Here is a 24,350-nt window from a genome sequence, read left to right on the forward strand (position 1 = left end):
CAGCTGCACAGCTGCTCCCCGCCGCGGGCCGCTCGCTCGCTGGCCCGCGCGGGGCTGAGCGTTACCGGCCGCCGTTGCAGGCTCGCGCGTCGCTGCGGCGGGTGCAGGAGAGCCGGTGCGAGAGAGGAGCCGGTCGGTCTCTCCGGGCAGTGGGAGGGCAGGGCAGGAGCTCCAGGCGAGGTCGGAGACCGGGCAGCTCTTAGTGATAGCGCTCGCTGTTGTGGTCTTGGAGCTTGCGAGTGGGCGTACGAGACTTCACCCTCCTTTGGCGGGGCTGGGGCCGGTACGGACCCCACGCCATCCATCCTATCCCCAGCACCAGGTAGGGCTCCTGGGCTGGAAGCCTCCCCTCATGGCAAACGGGACGCCCTGACGTTAAGCGCATCCTCTTGACAGCAGCAAGTGCGGCGCCGACCTAGCCCCGGCGCTCTTGTGCTTATTTACTTTCTGAGCGGTTCGGCTGCTGCACGTTGAGGCGGGCAGTCGCTTTGCTGGGGCTTTGCTGTTCGTGCGAGGGGCGGTGAGAGCCGTTTGTGAAGCAGAAGGTCGTGGGAAGCTCCGGGATGCACGCCGAGCTCGCTGCCGTGCAGCGGCTCTTGGCAGGGGCACCGCTGCGGTACGAGCTGTGCTAGCCCCTTCAGAAGAGGGGGATGGACACTGCCTTCTGTAGATTTGTCCAGAGAAGGACAGGGAGCTGGGGAAGGGTCTGGAGAACAAGCCTTGTGAGGAGCGGGGGTTGGGGGTGTTTAGCTTGGAGAAGAGGCTCAGCGGAGACCTTATCACTCTGCCTGAAACGAGGGTGGAGCCAGGTGGGCACCGCCTCGTCTTCCAGGTGACACAGGACAAGGGGACAGCCTCAAGCTGTGCCAGGGAAGGTTTAGGTTGAACATTAGGAGGGATTTCTTGACAGAAGGGGTGATTAGGCATGGGAATGAACCGTCCAGGGAGAGGGTGGAGTCACCATCCCTGGAGGGACAGTGACAGCTGTTCTTAGGGCCTTTTCAGGATCGATTCATGCTGGTATTAGCAGTCCCAGTAGTCCAACATTTGCACAGATGTCCAAGTGACAGTGGAAGAGAAGCAAATGATTTTTCAGATGGTTCACATGCATGGTGCTTTTCATGTGTGCTATCCTTGCTACTGCCACAAATGAAAAGTGTGCTTGCTGAACCAACTATGTGAAATACTGGACAGGCATACAGAAGACAACAGCAAGCCTGACTTCATGTTGCAAAATTGTATCTCTTTTAGCTTAATACAGCGAACCAGCCAATTTTGTGTAGCTGTGAAGTTACATTCAACCATTTCTTGAATACTGCCTTTCTCAAGAAATGTGAGAATGTGTAAGCCATTGAGATGTGAAAACTAAGGCGTTCTTAATCCATAGCGTCTATATTTTGTAATGTCTTGATGCTTTTCTAACTGCATTTCCTTCTTGACTAAGAAAATTTAGATTAATATTTTAGCTGAAAATGTAACAAGTCTGTCTGTCTTAAAATCTGCTAGAACAAAGACGACAGAAAGTCGAAGAGTATCTATCAAGAAAGAAGACTTTTTCTGGTGCACCCATTCAAGAAAACCAGACATCGATCAGGTAGTGCTTCTGCCATGGCTTAGATTCTCTTATGTTCATATTCACTAATGTTCCTTCATTTTTATCTCAACTGGCTTCTGTAGGTCCTCTGATGCAAAGATACCTCTTGCTAACTAGAATGTTCATTTTCAGTCACATGCAGTAGTGCCACGTCTCTTATATAACACATCACAAAGCACCTGAGGAAGAATTTGGATTCGTAACTTTAAACAGAGATGTTTTTCTTCTAAGTTGTCAATACATTTTCATAGTTGCTAGGAGACAATACTGCTCTTGGTGGTTTTGTAACTTTCTGGGTAGTCTGATGCCAGCTCTGGTGCCTGACTGATGGTTTTGGAGTCTGTCAGTGTGGTAGGAACTACATGTCCTTGTTCAGACTTGTCTCAGATGGCCTGGGCTCTCATGATTGCAGCAGCTGAACTTCAGCTTCTTGTGCTACTCCCTGCTTCCTCTCAACTGCAGCATTTAGAAACCTGACCTTCTGTAGCAGATGCATCAGACCAGACAAATTGGTACTCATTCTTAAACATGAGAAATTACACTTGCAGTAAGTTCCAATCTGTTAGACAGCTCTTTATGGTGTAAGAAGGATGTTTTCCAGCCTGGATTCTGATCAGTGGTTGCTTAACCATTTGTTTTTTCTGGAGGAATAGTGCAAGCTAAGCAGAAATGTTTCAGTATGAGTACATTCTGCAGACTACCAACTGAAACATGTGAACATCCTCTAAAAATACATCCCATTGTTGTATGATTTAAGATGTCTTTTCTTTTTTTTTGTTAAGCAGTAGCAGAACTAGGAGAGCAACTACCAGTAAACTGCAAGACAAGTTACAGCTCTCAACATCTCCCAAGCCAGAAATGGTAAGTTTTTGACTGATACTTAAATACTGATGGCACTCTGTTTCTATGGCTACAACATTCCACTTACTTAAATCTATGTTGTATGACTTCCACAGCATGAGAAGTTTGTAGGTGCAGAGGTGTGGTTTGTTAGAACTTTATTTAGTCACTGCTTATGATATGCCTTTTGGAAAGCTGCCATATTACGGTAGGAAATTGATTATATTGATATTCAGTTTGTGGGAGACTGAATACCAGTGGGGGAGAGAGTTAAACAGGATTAAACCATTATTGCTGTAATAATGCTTAAATTTTAACAGTGTTTTTCAAGAATCTCAGAGGGGTTTTTGGTACATTTTGAGTCTTTGGGGAAGTTATTTAAAATCTGAGTAAGGTCTTCTGTCACAGTAAAGAAGTTTATTGTTACTTGAAAGAAAGCCAAACCATTAACAAAATGAATTATGTTGAGTATGTATGTTTTTTCAGTGGTGTGCTGGCAAAACTAAGGTAATCAGAAGTAGATGCCAATACCTAATCAGAGTTTAAGGAAATGTGTTCCCTGTATCCTTTCATGTCACTTTCCTGGAATTAAGATGCAAATGGTTGTGCTGCTTAGAAATAGCAAAATAGAGATTCTTCTCCAGACCTGTTCTCAGGGAAAGATTAGTTAAAAATAGACATAAGAGCTGTGTTCATGTTAGACAGTTTAGAGTTTGGGTTTCAGAAGATTTGAGATATGGAGTTATTTGAGGAGAAAAACAAAGAACTTAAAACTTCAAAACTGAATGTTGAGAAGAAATTGCAGAAGTGAGAACAAGTGTGTTTTTTAGAAATTTCCTGAAGGGACATATATTTTTTTTTGGTATAAATTTCTTGTATCATTTAAAGTTGAATTAAGCTACATAGTTTCCTGAAATAACAGTCCTCACACTCAAATTCTAGTTATGCTGGCTTTGTCAAATCTAACTACTAAGCCTCAGTGACAGACCAGGAAATGAGTTTTCTTTCAGATCAAGGGCATCTTCTTTAAGTCTGCTCCTGCAGACTTCCATGTGCCATTCACCTTGGTTTTTTTCTTGTCTTTGGATATTTCGCTCTTTCAAAAGCTGCTGCTTGGACAATGCTGAATTAGTTGCTGTAGAGTAACTCTTTTGGAGGAAAAGACTAGATTCCACTTTTCCTAAGGGGTTGTGCTGAGAATATATGGCTGATAGTTTCAGTAAAGCTGTGTAAAACTGATGTAACCATTCTCAAGTTGCAGCATCCTATATATAGTAAGAAAAGTTCTCTTCTGCTGACATCTCCTAGTGTCCTAATTACTGCTATACTCACTTCCTTCTGTTAGTAGGCTATTCACACTAAGTGGAGGAATGGTGCTGCCATTAAGTGATGAGATATGCAGACAGAGATACTGCTCTTGACTATATACAGCCTAAAGCAAGTTTCTGCTTTATAGCTCCTCTAAGGAGACAGTTTGGGCATTTTAAACCCAGCAGTTGCTTTAAGAGTTTTATTTCTTACTTTCAAGGCAGAATTTAAGCAATTTTTATTTGATTTTTGATGTGGATTCTGCAGTAATAGTTGACAAATAATCTACTTAATATTTATACATTACTTCTGTAGGCATCTTTAAATTAGCATTTACAGTTAAGCACTTTAGTCCTGTGAATTATTGGAAGCCTCTTTGGAAACAAGTAACATGCAGCATGAACATGCGTCTAACATTTCCGTGAATTTGCTTTTGATTTCAGGAAAATAAAGAGAATGCTGATAAAGTGCCATGGGAGCAATCAATTGTAAACTCAGAAACAAATGTTACTTTCAACTCTTCTACAGACCCACTGACAAGTTACATAGCAGGGACAAACTGTAATCTTGAAAACCAAGCTCCACAGAATAAAGTCATTGATATAAAATCTCAGAATGTATCACTTAGCAAGGCCATCTTGGAAATCAAAAGAATTAAAGAGAGGCATTTGACAGCAGAAAAACAAAATGCAAGTGTCATCGTACCAAAGAAACCAGCTCTTGGCAGATATCGTGGCAAAGTTATCCAATCCAAGATAAATTCTTTCTGGAAAGCAGGAAAAACGGAGGGGGAAAAGAGTTCTTTGCCAGACAAGAAACCTTTTCCTTCTGCCACCAAACAAGCAGCAAACTCTTTGTCCACGAAAAGCTGTAATACAGTTCCGAAGACCATCAAAGTTGCAAACAACCCTAAGTCTGTAAAATCAAATGGTGTCCTGCCATTTCAGAGCAAACCATCTGACAAAGCTGCTACTAACTCACAGTCTGGTCTGAAGAAACAGACATTTACTGTGGCACCAAAAAAAGTTATAGTCCAAAAAGTGGTTGGTGGGAGGCGACCACAGCCGCTGAAGGCTGCCTCTAGCAATCCTGATCGCAAAGCGCGGGGTGTGAAGAAATGCGCAGATTTTTGCGAAGATGCACAACCAGAACCTTTAGCAAGATCAACTTTTGCTGCTCCTGGTACAAAATCAGGACACAATTCTAGAATGGATGAAAACAGAAAATCTCTTCTGCCAAAAGAGTCAGCAGAAGAGAGAAGGTAACTAAATCACTGTTATAGTTTACTCTTAGAAGTTATTCAGGCCTTTTTCCCAAGAATGTCTAGTTTGATCTATTTGTTGCTGTATAGACTCTGAAAAATAGAGAACTAAGTGTTGGGACTTGATGCCCAAGGACAGCTGACTAAAACTTAAGGCTTAAACTGAGAAATGAGGATTCAATTGCAGGACCTCTCCAGGCTTACAACTTTTCCCACACAGTTAAAAAATAGATGTTGCTGGAGCTTTTTTTTAGTCTAAGTATTGTGACAGCCTTAAGGATGACAGATAATCCTGTAAATTAATTTCACATGCATGTCACAGATTAAAAAAAATTACTAAGGTGGGATGTATATAGGCAGGAGCATCTTTACAGACTTAAGGAGAGAACTTGTCAATGATATTTTTCAGTTTGGTGAGTGCAGCATAGACAATGGGTGGGAATGTGCTTCACTGTCTAAAGTTATTTACTATTCCTCATATAGAGATCTTTGTAGTAAGTCACATATACTAAAAATTGTTGGTCTAGGGGGTGGGGTTGAAATGAAACATTAAAACTGAATTACACTTCACATCAGGTTCAGATTCTATAAATTGTGTGATAGGGTTGTTTTGGGGTGTTCTCCACACTGCGTCTTATGATATTAGTTTCTAGTTTTCTGGTTTGAAGTGGGATGGGGTGGGGAGGGTAACACATGAATAATTTAGAAGCATTTTTTACCTTCTTTTGAAAACAAGAGCCTGTAACCTAAGTCTCTTGTTGCAGCTGGAAGGGAAGAGATTAAAGTGCTTTAACCTGGTAGATACCTAAAGCAGACAGTAATATGTGTAGTTCTGAAATTTCCATGCAGACCTAAAAGGCAGCTTTATTCCTCTTGGAATTAAAAGAAGATTCAGACTACCTGGAAAGTATATCTTGGCATGACTTACCCTAATTAGTGTCAGTCAATGTAAAAAAATTGATAAAACATCTGTCAGTTCAGCTAATAATATTCCTAAATGCAGAGCTCGCCTGGATGAATGGAGGGCATCTAGAGGAAAAGTGATGAGACGACCTCCTATACGTGCACTTCTGGGACCCCAGTCTAAAAGTGAAGAACAAGAATTCTCTGCTGCTGATGCAGAAAAGGTCAACAAGACTCTGAGTGAATGCCTGCATTTAACAAAACAGGTACTTGGACCCCTGCCTACTGAGTTCTGGTCATATAGGTCCTGACAATGCAAAAATCCTCTGGTCATGTTAGACCCACGTGAGTCAGATACAGGAGACTAATTGTTCCCCAAGTTAAGCAATATCATAGCTTTTGCCAACAGCTGAAGAAATTAACCTTTACTAACTCACTGAGGTGCTAAATAAGTATAGGTAATAATAGCAATTGAACTATAATGTAATGAGAGTAGATAGAAGGAATTAACTTAAAACAAGTTTGCATTTGCAGAAACTTGTCTTTACTTCTGAAAAAGTCTGTTTCAAGTAGTTTTGAAGATGCCTGTACATCTTACTAGCCCTTCTACTTACAATACTGTATAAATACTTCTAATTTTGGAGAATAGGTGAATAACAGTTCTTCCAAAGGAAAAATCCCTTCCTTTCTAGTTCAAAAGCAGCAAAACTACAGCACCTCAACGTATCAAATGCATTTAAATCTCTACTTTTGTGTTGACTTTAGGGACATCATGGCGATGAAGCACGTGCCATGTTGGAAGATCTGATACACAGCATTCCTGGGGTTAAAAAGCTTGCAAAATACTGGATCTGCTGTATGCATCTTGAACAGACGGGCCATCTTGGAAAGCTTATTGCTGTCTATGAGGAGGCCATTTTGGCAGGAGCAATGGTAAGCAACTTTTCTTAAAATTTGAGATTAGCAATTAGAAAGGTATGAAAGTATGGCCTGTGAAATACAAGTGCTTCTGATTTTATTGAACACCTTTATAGTAGGAGAAGAGCCACATGACCTACCTGACCATAAAAATAATGGATTTGGTTTGGTCTGTAGCCATTGCAGGTACTAATTTGAAGAAGAAAGGTTTAGGATCATCAAATTACTGTAGTACTACTAGAAACCCAAAATAGAACATAAGTTTACACTTACTGATGGATTTAATTTCTGTGCTTTAATATCAGCAAGATTTCAGGGCATCAAATACTTCTCTAGCACACCAAATACTAAAAATACAGGATTCACTTGTGTTCTGACTTAACTCTGAACAGTATTAAAAAAGGATTTGTAATATGAAAATCACGTGGCCTGCTTCACTTTCCCTGTAACTATTATACCAATCAAATAAGCTGAGATAATTAATTTTGGAATTGTTTTTCTAAAACAGTGCAACTTTTTTTCAGCCCAGAGAGGAATTGCGACACACACTAGTAGATACTATCAAAAATACTGAAGGTCTTTTTAACTCTGACAATGGTAAGTCTGAGTACTCTGTTCTAGTTACATGTCTGACTTGACAGCCAACACAAGGTGATTAAATTATTTGTACTGATATTAAATTTTAATTCATGCAAAATTTTCCATGGTCATTTCATACTCAGTTGTCTTTGAAAACAATCTTTGCTAAACAAATCCTTTTCAACAGTGGGCATGTTAAAGTGATTGGAGATGCTCTTGTATTCAGACTTGTTAATTAAACTTAATAAAAGCTGTGTTGTCCAGCTATTTCAGCCTTATAATCAAAGAGTAAATAAAAATACTCTGGTGAGCTAAAAATCAGTGCTTCTGTCTCAAACTCCTTCACTACCAGAAGCCTGGTTGTGTTATGGCATAGTGTCAATTAAAGCTTGTAAATATTCTAATTTTGGAAGTAAAGTAGCAATAAATATTTCCTTTCATTATAACATAACCTGACAAGTATCTGAACTCAGAAACTGGCTGAAATACTTGCTGAGAGCTGCTGCACTTAAAAAGGAAGAGAATGACTTCTCAGGATGTGTACTTAGCCTGAGCTTTCAGGTTGCAGGTTGGTACAGGTGGCTAAAATTATCAGCAACTTAAATTATTGTGGCTCAGACTCCAATGCATACTTTTATTCTCGTGTAGAACTCTTAAGATTTCAGGTATCTCTCTTAAGAACATTCTCTTTAGTTGTTACTAATTGCAGGTGTACTCCCTTCAATGTTGCATTTTTAGGGGGAACTGTGATAGAAGCTCATTTAAGTGAGGTAGTGGGACTCAGCGAGGAACCAAATTCATCTGTAGAGCCAATTCAGGAAACCTTCAAAGATGGCTGCCCAGATGATGACCAAAAAGAAGAGAGTGATAATAAGGCAGAGACAAGCAGTGAAGTCATCAAAAAAGAAGAAATTGATTTAGACTTAAAACCAAGAGGAGAGATCTTGCCAAAAAAGAATAAAAAGCAGAAGGCTAAAGAACGGGCAAAAAAGAAAGGAAAATGCGAAAGAGAACAGAAGGAGGATGGGATAAAAAATACAGCCCAAGCAATTAATTCTCCTGAGAAAGAGAATGACACATCTTATTCAATGAGATGCAACCCTCCTACCACACCATATTTGGAAAGGTAAGATTACTTCAGGTAACCATGGAAAGTCTGTAGTGTCTGCAGTGACTGTTTGTGTCCTGTTAAAACAGGGAGGCACTGCATTTATGAATACTTAGTTAAAAGCTCTCAAGAACCACATTTTTAGGATTGCTTCCTCTTCCTTCAGAAGGAAGTATTTTTAAGTAAGTTTCTTTATTTACCTAAACTGTTTTGCTTTCTGAATGATTCACTACAGAAAGACTTTTGTGACAGAGACCTAAATTCCACATTTAGGAATACCTTCCCCTGCCAGCATGGCAGTAGCAGTTCTACACTAAGCTAGGTAAAGAGAAAGATGTCTCCATTCCTCCCCTTTTCAAATGCAGATAAGGCTGTATGTCATAACACAGAATTAGTGAACAAGATGCAACTGGCCTGTAAAGGTTATTTAATTATATCTTGAGGCCAAAACCTGGGTAGTAACCTCAGAACAAACCAACTAATGCTTAAATTTTTTTTTTTGCCATAAATTTTTTTCTAAGATGGTAGACTTAAGGAAGTTGTGCTCAGCTTTAACATCTGATGGAGTTGGAGTCCTGGCAGCTGTCCAGTGTCCCTTGCAGCAGGAAGAACAGTTTCCCCTGATGGAATAGGAAAGAATCTTTCTTTGGTAACTCTTTTCAGGAGGTTTTCTGGGTTAAAATATTTTGCCCAAGAAAAGAGTTGTACATCTGGTTTTAACTGAATGAATGGAAAGGGATCTGTTTCCTTTGGCTACGGGAATGGGAAAGAGTTGAGCAGGAATCATGACTTGTTTCTGCTGCTTGCTGCAGAGGTAACTTGCATGATGGCATAACTATGTTTATGTTTTTGGTTTGTTGTTTTCTTTTCCTAAGTGTGAAGATGCATCCTGAGGCAAATGACTGCAGTGCTAAAGATCTGAAAATCATAACTCCTTTGCGATATTCTCAACGCATTCGGGAGAAGATGTGCAAGCTGCCTGATGCTGTTAAAGATCAAGATCCATGTGTCTCTTCGCTTGAGCAGCTGGGAGACTTGGAATCAAAAGCTACTGTGTTTATTCACAAACAGAGCAATGCCCTCCAAGAAACAAGTGCTGAAATAGAAGAGTAAAAGTACAGGGGGGTTAAAGATTTGATAGGGAGAGTTGAAGGGTACTTGTTTTATGCAGCTTTGAGAAAGGAGCTGTCTAAAATTTTTGTGGACTGCCTGTGTCACTAAAACTTTTAAAGTTTCTTTTTCAAAATTTTAAAATCTGTCCAAATTTTTTAATTTCAAATCTGTCCTGGGTTACGTACTAGACTAAGCACTGTTGTCTTTATGTTGACTATGTTTCATTAAATTTTCAGTTAAGGACTAGGTATAATGCTTTGTGTTAGTAGCTCATGCTAGTATATTGCCAATACCTACGTTTATTTCTTGCAATTGCTATGAATTCCTTAGAAACATGCAATCTTTTAGTTAAAGAAAACAAAATAATGTAGGTGTTCCAGTAATGCAGTGTCTACTCTGACAAGATTTAGCTTTGAAAACTGAAGCCAGCTAATAAGGTGTGTGCTGAATTTAAACTGTTGTATCTAGTTTAAGGGCTGCTTCAACAAAACAAAGTTTAATCTCTTTAGTTACTGAGGTTTGTTCATTATCAAGTAATCCTAGATGAGGTCTGATACACTACTTACTATGTGACAATTTTTATGTTGGTTTGTATTGGCCTGTACTACAGTATACTTATTAAACTCATCAGTCTGTACTATGGTACACTTATTAAACTCATCACTTTAGTTGTGTTTGTTCTTTATTTAAAGATTAAAGCTATTTAGTCTGTTCTTGAAAGTGAGCTATCAAAGCAGAACACTGCCGTATTTCCCATCTTTCCGTGTCTGGCCTCATTGAGCCGAGCAGCACCGCCAGGGCCCCAGGAGGGCGGGGCCGCTCCCGCCGCCGCCGCGGGGCGGGCGGGGCCAGCGCCGCCCTCCTCCTTCCGCGGCCTTCCTGCCGCTGCGCCGGCCCGCTCAGGTGAGGGCTTGGGCTGGGCTTGGGCTGCTCCTCTTCAGCGTAAGGGAGCCGGAGGAAACAAAGAACTCATCAACCCCTTAGAACACCATGTGTACACGCAGTGCACAGAGGATGCTTGAATTAAGTTACCAACTGAAAAGCATCAGGGTTTTGAAAGAAAGGGTAACAGCCCCTTGCTGCATGAGTGATCCTGCAGGAAATGGGATCATGTGCGAGTTTCAGCAGCTGTGGGAGCTCTCAGAGGGCTGGGACTCAGCGCAGTATTGGGGGACGCAGCCTCACACTGTGCCCCGGGATTTGCGGGTTGGATAGCAGGAAGATTTTCCTCACAGAAGAGGTGATTAGACATTGGCATGGGCTGCCCGGGGATGTGGTAGAGTCACCGTCCCTGGAGGCGTTTAACTGGATGTGGCACTCAGTGCCATGGTCTAGTTGGCATGGTGTTGGATCATGGGCTGGGCTTGATGATCTCAGAGGTCTCTTCCAACCTCGTTGATTCTGTGATCCCCTAATATACTCTAAAATATAGCAACAGGACAACCGGGAACATTTCAAAAGTGCACGAGGGAAGGTTTACACTAGACATTAGAAGCATCTATTTACTGAGAGGATTGTTGAACATTGGAACAGAATTCTTAGAGAGGTGATCAATGCCCTAAACCTGTTAGTGTTCAAGAAACATTGTCATGATGCCACTGTCATGCTGGTTTAACTTTTGGTCACCCCTGGAGTGGTCAGGCGGTTGCACTAGATGACTATTGTAGGTCCCTTGCAACTAAAATATTTTATTCTATATCTGCCAGTTTTTGAGGTCTTTGCACAGTAACTTTTACCAGTTTGATTTTCTTTATGCTGTTTTAGGTGAGAATTGTCACTGGAGGCTTTAAGTTTATTTCTAATAATAAGCCTGTGAGTTTTCTTTAGTGTTCTGAAACCACCTGCAGGAGTGCAGGTAACAAAAAGAAGATGCAAAGTTGTAAGTCTATAACTGACATTTTCTAAGAGATTGAGCATTTTAAATTAAAAAAATGCAGAAATAGTACTATAAGGTTTCAAGTTTTAGTTTCTGGAGGCCTCATCTTCAGTAAAATCAAGGTAACAGTGCAGGGAAGTTGTGTCATGGTGATGCTGAACAGTTAGGTACCCACATTTATCACCCTTTCTTGTTATTTTGTTTGGGTCTTTTTTCATGCAGGTTATATTAAGAGAAAATTTTTAAAAGTGTTAAGGTACTGACAAAGTTTAGAAGATAATCCTGTGAATGAAGAAAAGTGTTGGAACTGAATTTATAAAGAATGGAAGGATACAACATGTTGAAAGTACTTGGAGAGGGATCCTTTGGCAGAGCTCTCCTAGTTCATCATAGAATCAGTGACCAGAAGTATGTAATGAAGGAAATAAGGCTTCCAATGGTAAGTGGGACACAAACATCACCTCACCCACCACTTAAAAAAAAATAAAATTAAAAAATCCTAATTCTCAGTGTATTTCTAAAACACTGAACAGCTTTTCTGAGAGTTTTGTGTATTAGACAGGTGTGTGGTATGGTTACTGTATAACTACATCTTGAGCTGATGTTGGTACTAAGTGAAGTACATGGTTAGATATTGGGATTTTGGGAAATGTAGCAGGTATGAAGATGCTTAGAATGAAATCCCTGTTCCCACTGATGCCCTTGGCTCGATTGCCATTGATTTCACTGAAATGCAAATTTCATTCTCAGTGTCTAATGAGGAAATTAGTGTTGTATTACTGCTGGTAATCAGCTATTTGGGTTACATTCTCTGCAGTCAGCTAAGCTAAAAGTCACAAAATGAGAGGCACTGGCTTTCTGAGGCCAAAGCTCAGCAAGACCTTGCTTGCACTTGGCCTTACATTGAGTTCATGCAGACTATCAGCTGTTTCAAAGTCAGTGTGTGCTGCTTTATTATATAGTTCTGCTCTTTCAAAATAGAAAAAGTCATTAACTGAAATAGGAAAAGATTCTCTCAAATTAAAAAAAACCAACAAAATACCACATGCCCAAAAAACCTAAAGACGTCTTCAGCTAGTAATAAACCATAGATTAAAAAGATGGGGCTTTTAAAGTCTCTAAATTACTTAAAATAACTGAAGAACAATTCTTAAAAATAGTTTTCTTTGGAAAGTGGGACACTTTATGTGTATATGTGAAAATTTGTTAGTGCAAAATTTATAGTAAGTGTGTTTATATTTTCAGTCTTCATCTGGTGTAGAGAATTCTAGGAAGGAAGCTGTTCTTTTGGCTAAAATGAAACATCCAAATATTGTTGCCTTTAAAGAATCATTTGAAGGTAAATATAAAAAATTTAAATTCCTTCATTTGTTTGAAGTTACATACTCCTCAGGGATTGAGATTACTTTCTTTTTTAGTTTATAGTATTTATGATAAAATACATGTTTATTGTAACATAACACATAGCATGTAGTTGGAGCTTTCCAGTAAAAAGTATTACATAGAATAAAAATCAATACGTATCCTGCTAATGAAAATAACTAATTATTCTTAAATTGCCAAAAATTTAGCTGATGGACATCTGTATATAGTGATGGAATATTGTGATGATGGAGATCTAATGCAAAAGATTAAACACCAAGGAGGAAATTTATTTCCCGAAGACATGGTAAGAAAAGACATTGTTTTGAACCAAGGGGGCTGGGAATCCTTTTCCATGTAAACTGAAGCATGCTGCATAAACCAAATTAGAATATGCAAACATCTTGATGAAACAAAGTCACTTACAGATAGAATTGGAGAATTACCTCTTTTATAGTTTCCAGCAGATCAGGACGAGAATTGGACTGAAAGGAATAAAAAAAGAAATTGCTACTTTTATCTGAAAATTGTTCAGGTAGTGTGAAAACTAGTCAGGTTTGTATGCAATTAAATAGGAATTTTACACAACAATTCAGGCAGAATTCAAAGCATAGTAAGAGTCCTGCAAATGGAAAGTGAACAAACCACTCTGGTAAGATAAATAAAGCTAACCAGGAGAACAAATGCCTGCTTTTTATGTAGCAATTAAACCACTTAGTTTAAACCATTCAGCATGTGTTAACTCCTTTCACCAGAGAAGCTATAAAATTACTTAGGAGAAGGTTCAAAGGGACATTGTAGTGAATAGAAGCTACTTACTGCTACAGTTAGAAGCATCACCTCCATTAAAATGAAAAGACCAGAAACCTCAACTAATTGAATATTTAGATTTTCTATGCACCTTTAAGAGTTTTCTTTTGTACTTAGAAAGGAACATATTTCCTTTTAGAAACAGTACATTATTTCCAATGTGAATTTTGGTTTTGTTTGTTATTTGGTGGTTTGGGGTTTTTTTCTGTTTGCCAATTTACTGTGTAACTTTAGAAAGTGACCATCAGCTAAAGCTCCAGGTAGTGATTCCCAGCTTCATTATTGCTAGGTATTATTAGAGCTTTTTGGACACAGGCAATAAACATTCCTTCTGCCATGTTAAAATATAATCTGTTTTAAAGAACTCAATCTTTCATGCTGGTTGGAGGCTGTTATGCTGGAGTTACTTTTTACACCCAAATGTTCTGAATATGCTTTTGCTTTCCTAATTTTTTTTAATCGATTAGTAAAATATTCATTATATTGAGCATTGAGCTGTTATAACTCTTAGCTAATCTTTTCCAGATCCTTCACTGGTTTGTGCAGATGTGCCTGGCTGTGAAGCATATCCATGATAAACGTGTGCTGCACAGGGATATAAAATCCAAGGTGAACAGAGCAAGTTTTGCCATTAATAAACTCTCCTGCATGCAAAAGTTAAACCTTCTCTTTTGTAATTTCCCGTGACTTCTAAGTTCTGTTGTTTTTATTTAAGCCTGAGAATATAATATAAATGAAATTGTTGAGTGAATGGGATGATGTAACACTGTGGGTGTAAACTTCATCTAAGTATAGCTATATCCTTCATATTCACACTGCTGATAGCACAAATTGCTTGTGACACTACATATAACTTAAAAGAACTACAGAACTATAAAAAAGTGTGTGGATTATGCAGTTTGCAAATATCTTGCCTCGCAATTTTTTCTTTTTCGCTTTTCCCTATCAGAAAGAGGGAAATTCAGAAGAAAGTGGACCCTTGGTTTGAGTGTAGCATAGAGCTTAAGGCAATTCTAAGTTCTGATTCTTCTTCTGTTACTGATGCTGGTGCCTTAGGCCCACAAAGCCTTTCTGTTTTGGTAGAAGTATTAGGAGAAGCAAGTAAAAGGAAATACAAAGACAAAATATCAGAAGTGGTTATTGCTGTGTTTTCTGTATATCCAAACTGCAGAGATGATTCATAGAAGAATATTTAAGTATGTTAATCTTTGCTCTTGAAATGCAGAATGTCTTCCTCACTCAAAGTGGAAACGTCAAGTTGGGAGATTTTGGATCTGCACGCCTTCTTGCACAGTATGTGGACATCCCAGCTGATCTCAGTGGTGTCAAGTTTTATTTTACCATTGACAAACAGTACAGAGTTCATAAATCTTTACTTTTCACCTGGCATTTCTTCTTTGTCGTTTCATAGTCCAATGTCATACGCTTGCACCTATGTGGGAACTCCTTATTACGTGCCTCCAGAAATATGGGAGAGTCTGCCATACAACAATAAAAGGTACTTGTGTTTTCAGTGGTCACAAATAATCCCTTACTGATGGATGGGGTTTTTTTTGCTCTCTCAGTCTGGCTATGTGGCTTATCCATATTTGTTTCAGAGAAGATACTGGGCTTAAGAAAATTTACAAAGAATTACAATTTTTTTTAAGATTACAGTGCATAAATTCCTCTTTTCATAGGTAGCTGAGAGCACAGTATCTTTAGTCCTAGACGTCTGAAAAACAGTGTGCAGACCTCTGTTTGTTTGGGAGAGTAAATACATACATACTTGTGTGTATGTTTTAAGTGTGTATATATCCACAAACATAAGTATGTGTTGGCATCTTTTTGCTGGTCTTATTTTTTGGGGGATGGTTGTTTGGATGATGGTTGATGGATGATTTTTAACCTCTTCATGCTAGTCTTGAAAATGTAAGGATAATGACAAAGAATGGATTACTTAGATTTACAGAGCCCAGTTATTCTGGTCCTTATGTAAGAACTGTGATTGATTTTCCAGGGGAGGTAAGAAACATTCTACAGTTCAAGTTGTTTCCTGCTCTTCTTGCAAGAAAGGCTTCATTTGCTTTTTGTGCAAATGTCAGTACTCACTTTTGGTGGAAAATGATGGGGTTTTTTCTCAGTAGGAGAATTCTTTTTGGCAGGGCTGGAATTCCAGCTCTCAGAATTAGGATTATGTGGCTGCAATTGGACGTTAAGGGCCATAGAATACAAAGGTTTTCCACTGCAGAAGGATAAATATTGTGGGAGCAAATTACTTGAAAGACATTTTAGGAATAAAAAGCCAACTACAACTGTATGACAGTCATTTTCTTTTACATCAGGGTTGGATAAAATAAGGAAGAATATTTCCACAGGAGAGGTTAAACACATAATTATATTGTCTTTTATGGTTACTTACATTTATTTTTAGCTTACTCAGCTCAGTTATGTACACAGGTTAAATCACACGCTTTTAAGCAAGATAATAAATTGTAATTTCTTGCTCAAAATTTTTCATCTCTCTCTATACCTACAGTGATATATGGTCTCTGGGGTGTATTCTGTATGAGCTGTGCACTCTAAAACACCCGGTAAGTACAGCTTTATTGCCATGAGAAAAGTTTTGGAATTCCTTGAAACCTAATTAGCAGTTAGCTATACAATAGAGTTGACTGAAGTGCTTGCTGCTGCTTCCAAAAGAGGGAAGTATTGCTCCACCCTTCCTATGCCTCCTCCACTATGTGCTTCTGTTTCAGCAGTTTTTGGGACCTACTGGACCCTTCTGTACAAGACTCTATTTTCAAATTTGTTAGTAGAAAGCAATTTTTATTTGGTTAATTTTCCTCAATATCAGTGAGGTGATCTGGACATATTGAATCCAGCAGCTGCCAGATGGTTCCAGATACCTGCAGTTGCAAGGGCATTGCATTTTACATGATCAAGAAAATCCCAGAACATAGTGACAAAGACACTCAAAATCTTTGCTAATAAAAATATATTGTGTGCAAGTACAGCAAAATGTAGTGAACAATAGACATTTTTGTAGCTTGCATCAGTGATACACCTTTGCTTATTCTTCAAATCAAACAAATCACTGTACAAGCACCATTCTCCTGTTGGAACAGTGGGGACCTTGATGAATGATTCAGTCTTTCTGTCATTTCTGGGACACTCTCTTTTACAGTGTTGTTGCTGTGTTTCTTATGTGTTAACATCCTCTGGCTTCTCTATACAAACACATAGGTAAAGTGAGAGCCCTTACCAGGATTTGTTTTGCAGCAAAATGAGATCCTAATTGAGGGTCATTTTGTCTAAGTTTTTTATAAGCAGCAGTTTCCTTTCATTGAGCAAATACTGTATCTTGAAATCAGAGAACCACAGAATATTCTGAGTTGGAAAGGACCCACAAGGATCCTCAAAGTCCCAGCTCCTGACCCTGCAGAGGACAGGCCCAAGAACAACACATGTGCCTGAGAGCATTGTTCACATCCCGTGTATCAACAAAAGGTTCTCCACAGCTGCAAGTGCTAGCTGTGCAAGAGTGTGGAAGCTACACTGATGTGACTGAGTGATAAGGGAGCCTAGGGATGCGTTAGCCTAAGTAGGTCTGTGGCAAGTCTTTGGCAGTGTCAGGGCTATTGAGGTGGAGCTCAGAGCTGGGGTTCTGAGTATTCTTCCCTTATTAGCAGTGTTGAAGTTATGTGTCTGGTTTCGGAGCTCAGAGCTGGGGTTCCAAGGAGGGGAGTATTCTTCCCTTATTAGCAGTGTTGAAGTTATGTGTCTGGTTTGATGTGATGGTCATGTATGTTCCTGCATAATCTGTCAGAGGTGATACAAAAAGATGACACTCCGTGGGTGCTTGGCACCCTGCAGCCAAGCCAGTGGGGTGTAATCCAAGGAAACTTCCTGCATGAGAGCTAGAAGTTCTCAGACATTAGATTTGCAAGAGGATGATTGTGCTTTATGGGCATTTTTGATGACTTTTTTTTTAATCAAAGTCTTCATATTTCCGAGCTTACTGTTTTACTCTTGCAGTTCAAGTCTGATCTCAAGTATATGAATTGGTGAATTTGATTTCTATACAAATAAAATTCAAACAATCATAAATTTATAGGAGTAGTTTCTTTCTGATTTTCAGTTGTAGAAGTTATCTTAAATTATGCCAGCTACATTTTACCTTATGCTTAAACTCTGTGCTCTAATATTAATTTCTTTTTAATGCAGTTTCAAGCTAACAGCTGGAAACATCTCATCCTTAAGATATGCAAAGGGTCCTATGATCCACTTCCATCTCACTATTCCTATGAGCTTCATTACTTAATAAAACAGATGTTTAAGAGAAATCCCCAGAATCGTCCATCTGCCAGTACTATTCTTGCAAGAGGCTGCCTATCCAAACTTGTGAAAAATTGTTTGCCTTCCGGGGTATGGTGTATTCTTTGTCTCTAGATTTCAGCAATACTATCTACATTTTAGATGTTAAATCCTTTTTCTTTGTAGTTTGTTAGTGTATAACTATAAAATGAAGTGTTGTGTAGGTCCTACTCTAAAATAAATGCAGTTGTAGACTTACCAGAAAACCTGAGTTTTTAAGTGTCTCTTTTGAAAATTAAATTTGGATGTTGACCTGATGCTGATAAAATTAGATATTGTTAGCTGGAAGAGTGCACTTCTATAGTGCACTGTTTTTAACAAATATTTATTTTTAACAAATAGTATATGCAATAATTTGAAGAAGTTTAAAACTATACAGCACTTGCATCTCTTCGTACACTTTTCAGATTGCAAATGAGTTTGAGCAGATATTAAAGGAAACCAAGAAACCTGAAGGCAATGCAGCAAGACAAAAGGGTAAGTCAGTAATATTTTTGTTGATGTAGTGAATGCCAAAATGAGTAGGAAATATAAGATCTTAAATACAGATATGAAACATTAGCATTATATGTCCAAATCTACTTTTAATTATTTCAAAATCCAATATTATTGAACTTACATGGAAAAATGCTTGAAGGGTGTAAATTATATTCCAACATATGTGGAGTGCAAATCTGTAATATATATATTGTAAGTCTTAAGACTTGTGCTAGAAATAAACGTTTCAGTTTTAGAATCAGCAAAGCTTTTAACAGTGGCATGTATTTTAAATATGACAGTTCTTTCTTTCCCAGAATATGGTGAAGCAAGTTATGTTCATTATTTGATTTTTAGAGAGAGAATGTTGGACTTTTTTCTTCTGCAAAAATTTAGCTACACCACAATTAGTGCCCATTTGGAACAGAATAGTAGCAGGACTGTTGAGAATGAGCTGTGTTGTCAGAAGTGTGAAGAAGCTGTCACATAATTGTCATTGCTTGGTTCAGTGGCATTGCTGTCATACCTCTGGAATACCACCTTACTACAAATGTTTGCTAAAGGTGTTAACTCTTGGATCTGTTTGTTAATGTGTCAGGTCGTGTCGTGGCTGGTGGAAGCTCAAACAATAAGACAGAAAATACAGTAAGTATTCAAATATAAATATAACATCTGTATTTTAGTAATTTAGAATATTCTGTATTATAGAAAAGTTTCTAATGAAAATTATTCCTATGCTAAACCATAAATTAGCCTATTGGTGTTCAAATTGCAGCTAACTTTTTGTTTCTTCCCATGTTTAGTTTAGTTCCAAAGTGGATTTTTTTATAACCCTGTCAAAACAAAACCCAACCAAAAAGAAAACTTCTATTGTCTTTTTTTTTTTTTTTTTTTTTTTTTTTTTTTTTGATACTGGAAAAGATTATCCATTTTCTTTGCTTTTGGGACACATTTAGAACTGGCTACTGTGGAAACAATCTAGCCTGGACATAGTTCTAACCAGGTTTTAGGGCCCATATGAGATTTCAATAGAGGAGAATTAAGTCACAGGTGGCCAAGATGTCCCCTATGGGTACATTACCATAGCCTGACTCAGCCACATTCAGTATATTTTTAAAAAGCATGTTGCCCTGGGGCTTAATTTATTTTCTTTTCATAGACCTGTCAATCTGAGAAGTTTAATATTTGGGTGCATCTTGTTTTCCCAGGAAATGTAAATAGTTTATATTGCTTGTGTTCTTAAGTGTAAAAAAACCCCAAATGACAAATTACATCAAATAACTACATATGTGCTTAGCTTCAGAAACGGAGGTTGTCTGTCATGAGCACTCTGTGTGAAATACAGTGCAATAACAGGTAGGGTGCAATTGCAGTTGGCTTCACAATGTTAGTGGTTTAGTTTTCAAATCTTCCAATCTTTAGGCCAGGTATTTTATAGCAAAACTGAAATAATTAATGCCACATTAATATGACTGCTTTGTCTTTCTTGACAACAAGGATAATAATTAATACAGACTTTACTCTTTTAAAGCGAAGGAAAGATGAAAGTAGCAAGCATAGCCCCTTAGAAAGGAAAAATGCTGAGGGTTTGAGTGAAGGCACAAGGGAACAAAGGAAATCTTATCAAGAAGGTAAGTTTTACAGTTTTAAGGCTGATGCACTTCCTTCTGTGTTCTGGTATCTACATGTCAGTGATACAGCCATTTAAATAGGTGGCTCAAACTAGTCTCAGGTAACTCAAGACATGAAAACTGTGCCACCATGAGTAACTTCTGCAAGTACATTGATTCATACTGCTCATCTGAGATTTAAAAAAAAAATTAAATTCTCTTGTCAAAGTAATAAAAAATGACTATTTGAAAACATTTGGAATAGAGTAAATGTATGGGGACCACTTTCCAGTTGAGCTTTGCACCCATAGATTCAAACATCACTGCTAGTTAAGTGATTCTTAGTACTACTTTGCCTGGACAGGGAAGTCTGGACATGGAATCAAGTTAGATGCTGGCTATCATGGGGTGTTTTTTTTGTTACCATTAGAATATGAGTTTCTGCTGTCTTCCCAGGAAGTACTGATCTGTCACATGCCCACAGGAGGCAATGGGAAAAGAGGATATCCAATACTGTGCTGGATGTCCTGGAAAATGCGTCCTTGCTTTCTTCCAGTTTTACACCTGAAGAGACTGAAAGTAAGATTTAATTAAATGGGCTTTGAATTCAAGTAATGTCAGTGATTCTTTACAGATTTTTAAAACCAAAACTTTACATGGCATGTTTAAAACTATGTTAAAATAATTTTAAAATACTTCATTAACGAACACTCAAAAAGTTCACTGTGCTGAAGAGAATTTCTTTGTGTTTTTATGTGACAGGAAGATTGCAAAAAGTGATGAAACTGACAGATAACAATAGCAACCCTGAAATTATAATCATCGCTAAGAAATTATCCTACAGTCCTTCTTTTGATACACCATTTGTGGAGGTAGCAGTGAGGAATTCATTTGGTGCAGAATGCAACCACCTGTCTTTCAAGTACAGCGTACTATTGGGAGCATAAAACATCTACACCTCTACTTTTGTTGTGATTTAACATACAGGTTAAGGCCAGTGACAAGAACTACCAATGATGTACCTCAGATGTGAGGTAGAGACCTTTCTTTTGATTAAAATACTTATCATGAGGTTTCTTCTGAGAAAGGTTTCAAAAATGCCCCTCAATTGTTATGAGTATTTAATGTGATCCTGGATATGTGTCCTAGGTAAATGTGAATAAATGCTGTGGAAATAAATAATCAAGATATGAGCAGTCAGAAAATTCCCAAGCTGTGGCAGGAATGTTATATGATAGTTATGCACAGGGCAAGGGGACTAGTCAGAGGAATGCATGTATTTAAGTGTTCTGCTATTAAAAGGCATAGAAACAGCCTCAGGCTTCATTTTGGGACTTGCAGAGCCACCACATAAGTTTGCTGAGACACTGCCTCCTCATTCCCTCAGCCAGTTCCTGTGGCTCCCTGGCCACAAGGAGGTTCCACGGTTTCCTCAGTTTGTTGAGAGGACAGTGGTGTGACAGATGGAGTTCTCTAGACTATTTTAGACTATTTTCTTCCTGTTTCTCACTCTCTTGAATGTGACCTTGAATGTAATCCACAATGCTAATGCAATTTTCTGTAAATAGCATTCATGAAATGATTTTGTACCCAGGTGGTGGTGTTATAAACTACAGTGAAAATAGGCCACAGAAGCAGTGGAACAAGGAACCCCCTCAGACCCTGATGGACATGCTCAGCAATGCAGATGTCAGCTTAGCATTTAAAACATACACAATTTATACACCAGGTAAATCCCCATTTTCTGGGCAAACATTTTTGCAAACAGGTTTATTATTAAAGCTTTTTTTTTTTTTTTTTTCCATATATAACTCCTATGTATACAGATCATGCACCTGAGTTCATGTCACAACAGGATAGTTTTTGGGTTATTTTTAAGTTTACCAAATGAAACATGGACTTAGAAAAGCCAAGTTTGGTATTCATGGGTGATTGTACATCTCCACTACAGCTCTTCATGATGGACTTGCACTTGCAGCTCAACAGCTGAATGAGGTTGTGACAAAACACAGACGCCTGCTATGTGCTCCCTCCTGCTGAGCTGTGTGGTGTGTGTGTGTTAGGGAGATGCAGGAAATGCACTGTAGCCCCATCAGGTAAATCACTCCTCACTAAGGCAGTGTGCCCTGGTTTGAGGACAGGATGGTCAGATGGCACAGCTGAAGACAGCTGCAGTCTACAGATGTGCACAGCCACAGCCACAAATACTTGTTCTGCACTTCAGTTGCCTTACTAGTTTATCTTCCCACCTAAAACAGGTAACAACTTATCCTGGAATCTGCTACAAGCTGGGGATGAATTAGACTATTTTTTATTTATATTCTTAATAGTTCTACTTTAAAAATTAAAATATTTTGATGACATTTTAATTTTTATATTTTCAAAGCTTCTGAAAACATATTAAGAGGTCCACTTTCTGATGAAAGCGAAGCATCTGATGAAGTAGATGGTGAACATGAAGCTGTTGTCATAGATTCTGAGAGACTTGAACCTAGATCGGATGAAGATGACACGTAAGTCCAAGTGATGTCCTTGCATTTACGTTTTCTTTGATTCCTCAAAGAGATTTTTCCATAACAATATTCCCCTGAAAAGAAAAAAAAAAGTATTTTTCTTCAGCATCTAAATCCATCCTTCTCTTACATAATGAAATTGAAATTTAGTAGCATTTGATATCTTAAAATGTATGAACAAAAATGCTGTGAGTTTTGGATGCGTGTATGTTTTGGGGGTGGTTCTCAGATTCTCAGAATCTCAGTTTGTGTCGCTGTTTATTTTTGTGGCACCTAGAGATGACTGCCTCAGCCTGTATTGCTGCAGTTCAGCTGCAGGCTGTCAATTATCAACACATTTGCAGTCTCTTAATACATTACTTTGTCTTTGATTTTGATGAAACTACTTTTGTAAATTCCACAGAGAATCATAAAGAACCATGTTGGTTCTTTAATCACAGTGGGGCAGGAAGCAGGTCTCTTGTGCTGATATTTTTAACATAATTTATCCTAATTACAGGGTAATTTCTTTGGGGGAAAAAAACAACTAAAGATTTATAAAGTTGTATTTTGCTTTTCAAAATAACATTTTTTGAAATCTGTTTTTAGGGACTTTGAGGAAGATGACCCAGACTGGGTGTCAGAACTACAAATGGTATTGAAACAGAGTGACTGAAAACCTGAATTTACCTGAATTTATCTGAAGTTAGGTATGCTGGTATCCAAGTTGTTGTTAATAAATAAATTCATTATTCATTAAATAATTTCAATCAAAAAAATCTGAGTGGGCATGTTTTCTGTATCACAAAACCGAGGCTGGAAAATGCAGAATAAACTTTTTTAGAAAGAACACTTGCAGATAGCTAAACAAGTCCATGTATTAAATATGTTTGGAGTTGGTTATAGCTTTGCAGAAATGTTCAGTCAAATTATAGCATTGTTCAAATTGTCCTCTTGTCATATTTCTAGGAGATGGTGTAGCACTATGAGAAGGTGTAAAGGTGTTTTTCCTGAGTACATAATAAAATGCAGCATTGTGGTGGAGGGCTGATGCTGGGTGGATATCAGGTGCCACCAAAGCCTCTATGTCACTCCCCTCCTCAGCTGAGCAGGGGAGAGGAAATTTAATGAAAGGCTCATGGGTCAAGATAAGCACAGGGGAGGGATCACTCACCAGTTACTGTCACAGGTAAAATGGACTTGACTTGAGGAAACTGATTTATTACCAACCAAATCAGAGCAGAGTAATGAAACATAAGCCCAAACCTTAGAACACTTTTCTCCTACTTTCCCTTCTTCCTGGACTCAGTTTCACTTCACTGGTCAAGGCTGAGCCCATCAGCGATGGTAGTGGCACCCCTGGGATAACGGATCAGGGAAGGGGAGAGGGCGGGGCATGGATGGGGACACAGCTGGGTGGGTCTGTCTTGGAGCTGTCTGGCACTGATTTGGTCAAACATGGGGAGCTCCTGGCAGGTGCCACCCCTGTAGCAGGTGCTACTGAAACCCTGCCCCACAAACCCAATACATACACATGCATAACTTTGAAGGGCATCTTATGGGAAACATTTAGCTATGATAAATAGTAGTGCGTGCCATTATTAGTCCCCTGAAAATTCTTTGAGACTGAACTTTTGCCTTGATTCAATGAAAGGAGTTTTTTATATGCCACTGCATGTGTGAAAGGAAGCAAATGTATTCATGAACAAGGACAAATTTTCCGACTTTGATCGGAGATAGGCT

The 24,350-nt window shown here is 38.6% G+C and overlaps 2 protein-coding genes across 2 annotated transcripts; both read left to right on the plus strand.

Moving 5' to 3' along the window:
• Positions 1-563: 563 nt before the first annotated feature.
• On the plus strand, positions 564-10,249 carry CKAP2 (cytoskeleton associated protein 2). The gene is made up of 8 exons (XM_041466933.1): positions 564-616; positions 2,377-2,455; positions 4,186-5,003; positions 6,007-6,172; positions 6,672-6,839; positions 7,349-7,421; positions 8,142-8,529; positions 9,387-10,249. Exons 1-8 carry the CDS (start codon positions 564-566, stop codon positions 9,622-9,624), a joined length of 1,983 nt encoding a protein of 660 aa, XP_041322867.1. The 3' UTR covers positions 9,625-10,249.
• Positions 10,250-10,495: 246 nt separating this feature from the next.
• NEK3 (NIMA related kinase 3) lies at positions 10,496-23,326 on the plus strand. Its single transcript, XM_041467049.1, has 16 exons — positions 10,496-10,527; positions 11,723-11,939; positions 12,746-12,839; positions 13,072-13,169; positions 14,198-14,281; positions 14,898-14,965; positions 15,084-15,170; positions 16,191-16,245; positions 17,879-18,079; positions 18,436-18,505; positions 19,104-19,150; positions 20,037-20,136; positions 20,572-20,694; positions 21,710-21,844; positions 22,502-22,628; positions 23,217-23,326. Exons 2-16 carry the CDS (start codon positions 11,823-11,825, stop codon positions 23,281-23,283), a joined length of 1,473 nt encoding a protein of 490 aa, XP_041322983.1. The 5' UTR covers positions 10,496-10,527; positions 11,723-11,822; the 3' UTR covers positions 23,284-23,326.
• Positions 23,327-24,350: the final 1,024 nt, after the last annotated feature.

Source organism: Pyrgilauda ruficollis, unplaced genomic scaffold (assembly GCF_017590135.1).
Source record: "Pyrgilauda ruficollis isolate IOZ18807 unplaced genomic scaffold, ASM1759013v1 scaffold20, whole genome shotgun sequence".
NCBI lineage: Eukaryota > Metazoa > Chordata > Aves > Passeriformes > Passeridae > Pyrgilauda > Pyrgilauda ruficollis.

Coding starts and splice junctions, on each gene's coding strand:
- CKAP2 (XM_041466933.1), top strand. CDS start 564: ATGCACGCCGAGCTCGCTGCCGTGCAGCGGCTCTTGGCAGGGGCACCG. Junction 617..2,376: donor TTGGCAGGGGCACCGCTGCG/GTACGAGCTGTG, acceptor TTTTTTGTTAAG/CAGTAGCAGAACTAGGAGAG. Junction 5,004..6,006: donor GAGTCAGCAGAAGAGAGAAG/GTAACTAAATCA, acceptor TCCTAAATGCAG/AGCTCGCCTGGATGAATGGA.
- NEK3 (XM_041467049.1), top strand. CDS start 11,823: ATGGAAGGATACAACATGTTGAAAGTACTTGGAGAGGGATCCTTTGGC. Junction 19,151..20,036: donor ACAATAAGACAGAAAATACA/GTAAGTATTCAA, acceptor ACTCTTTTAAAG/CGAAGGAAAGATGAAAGTAG. Junction 20,695..21,709: donor TACACCTGAAGAGACTGAAA/GTAAGATTTAAT, acceptor TTTTGTACCCAG/GTGGTGGTGTTATAAACTAC.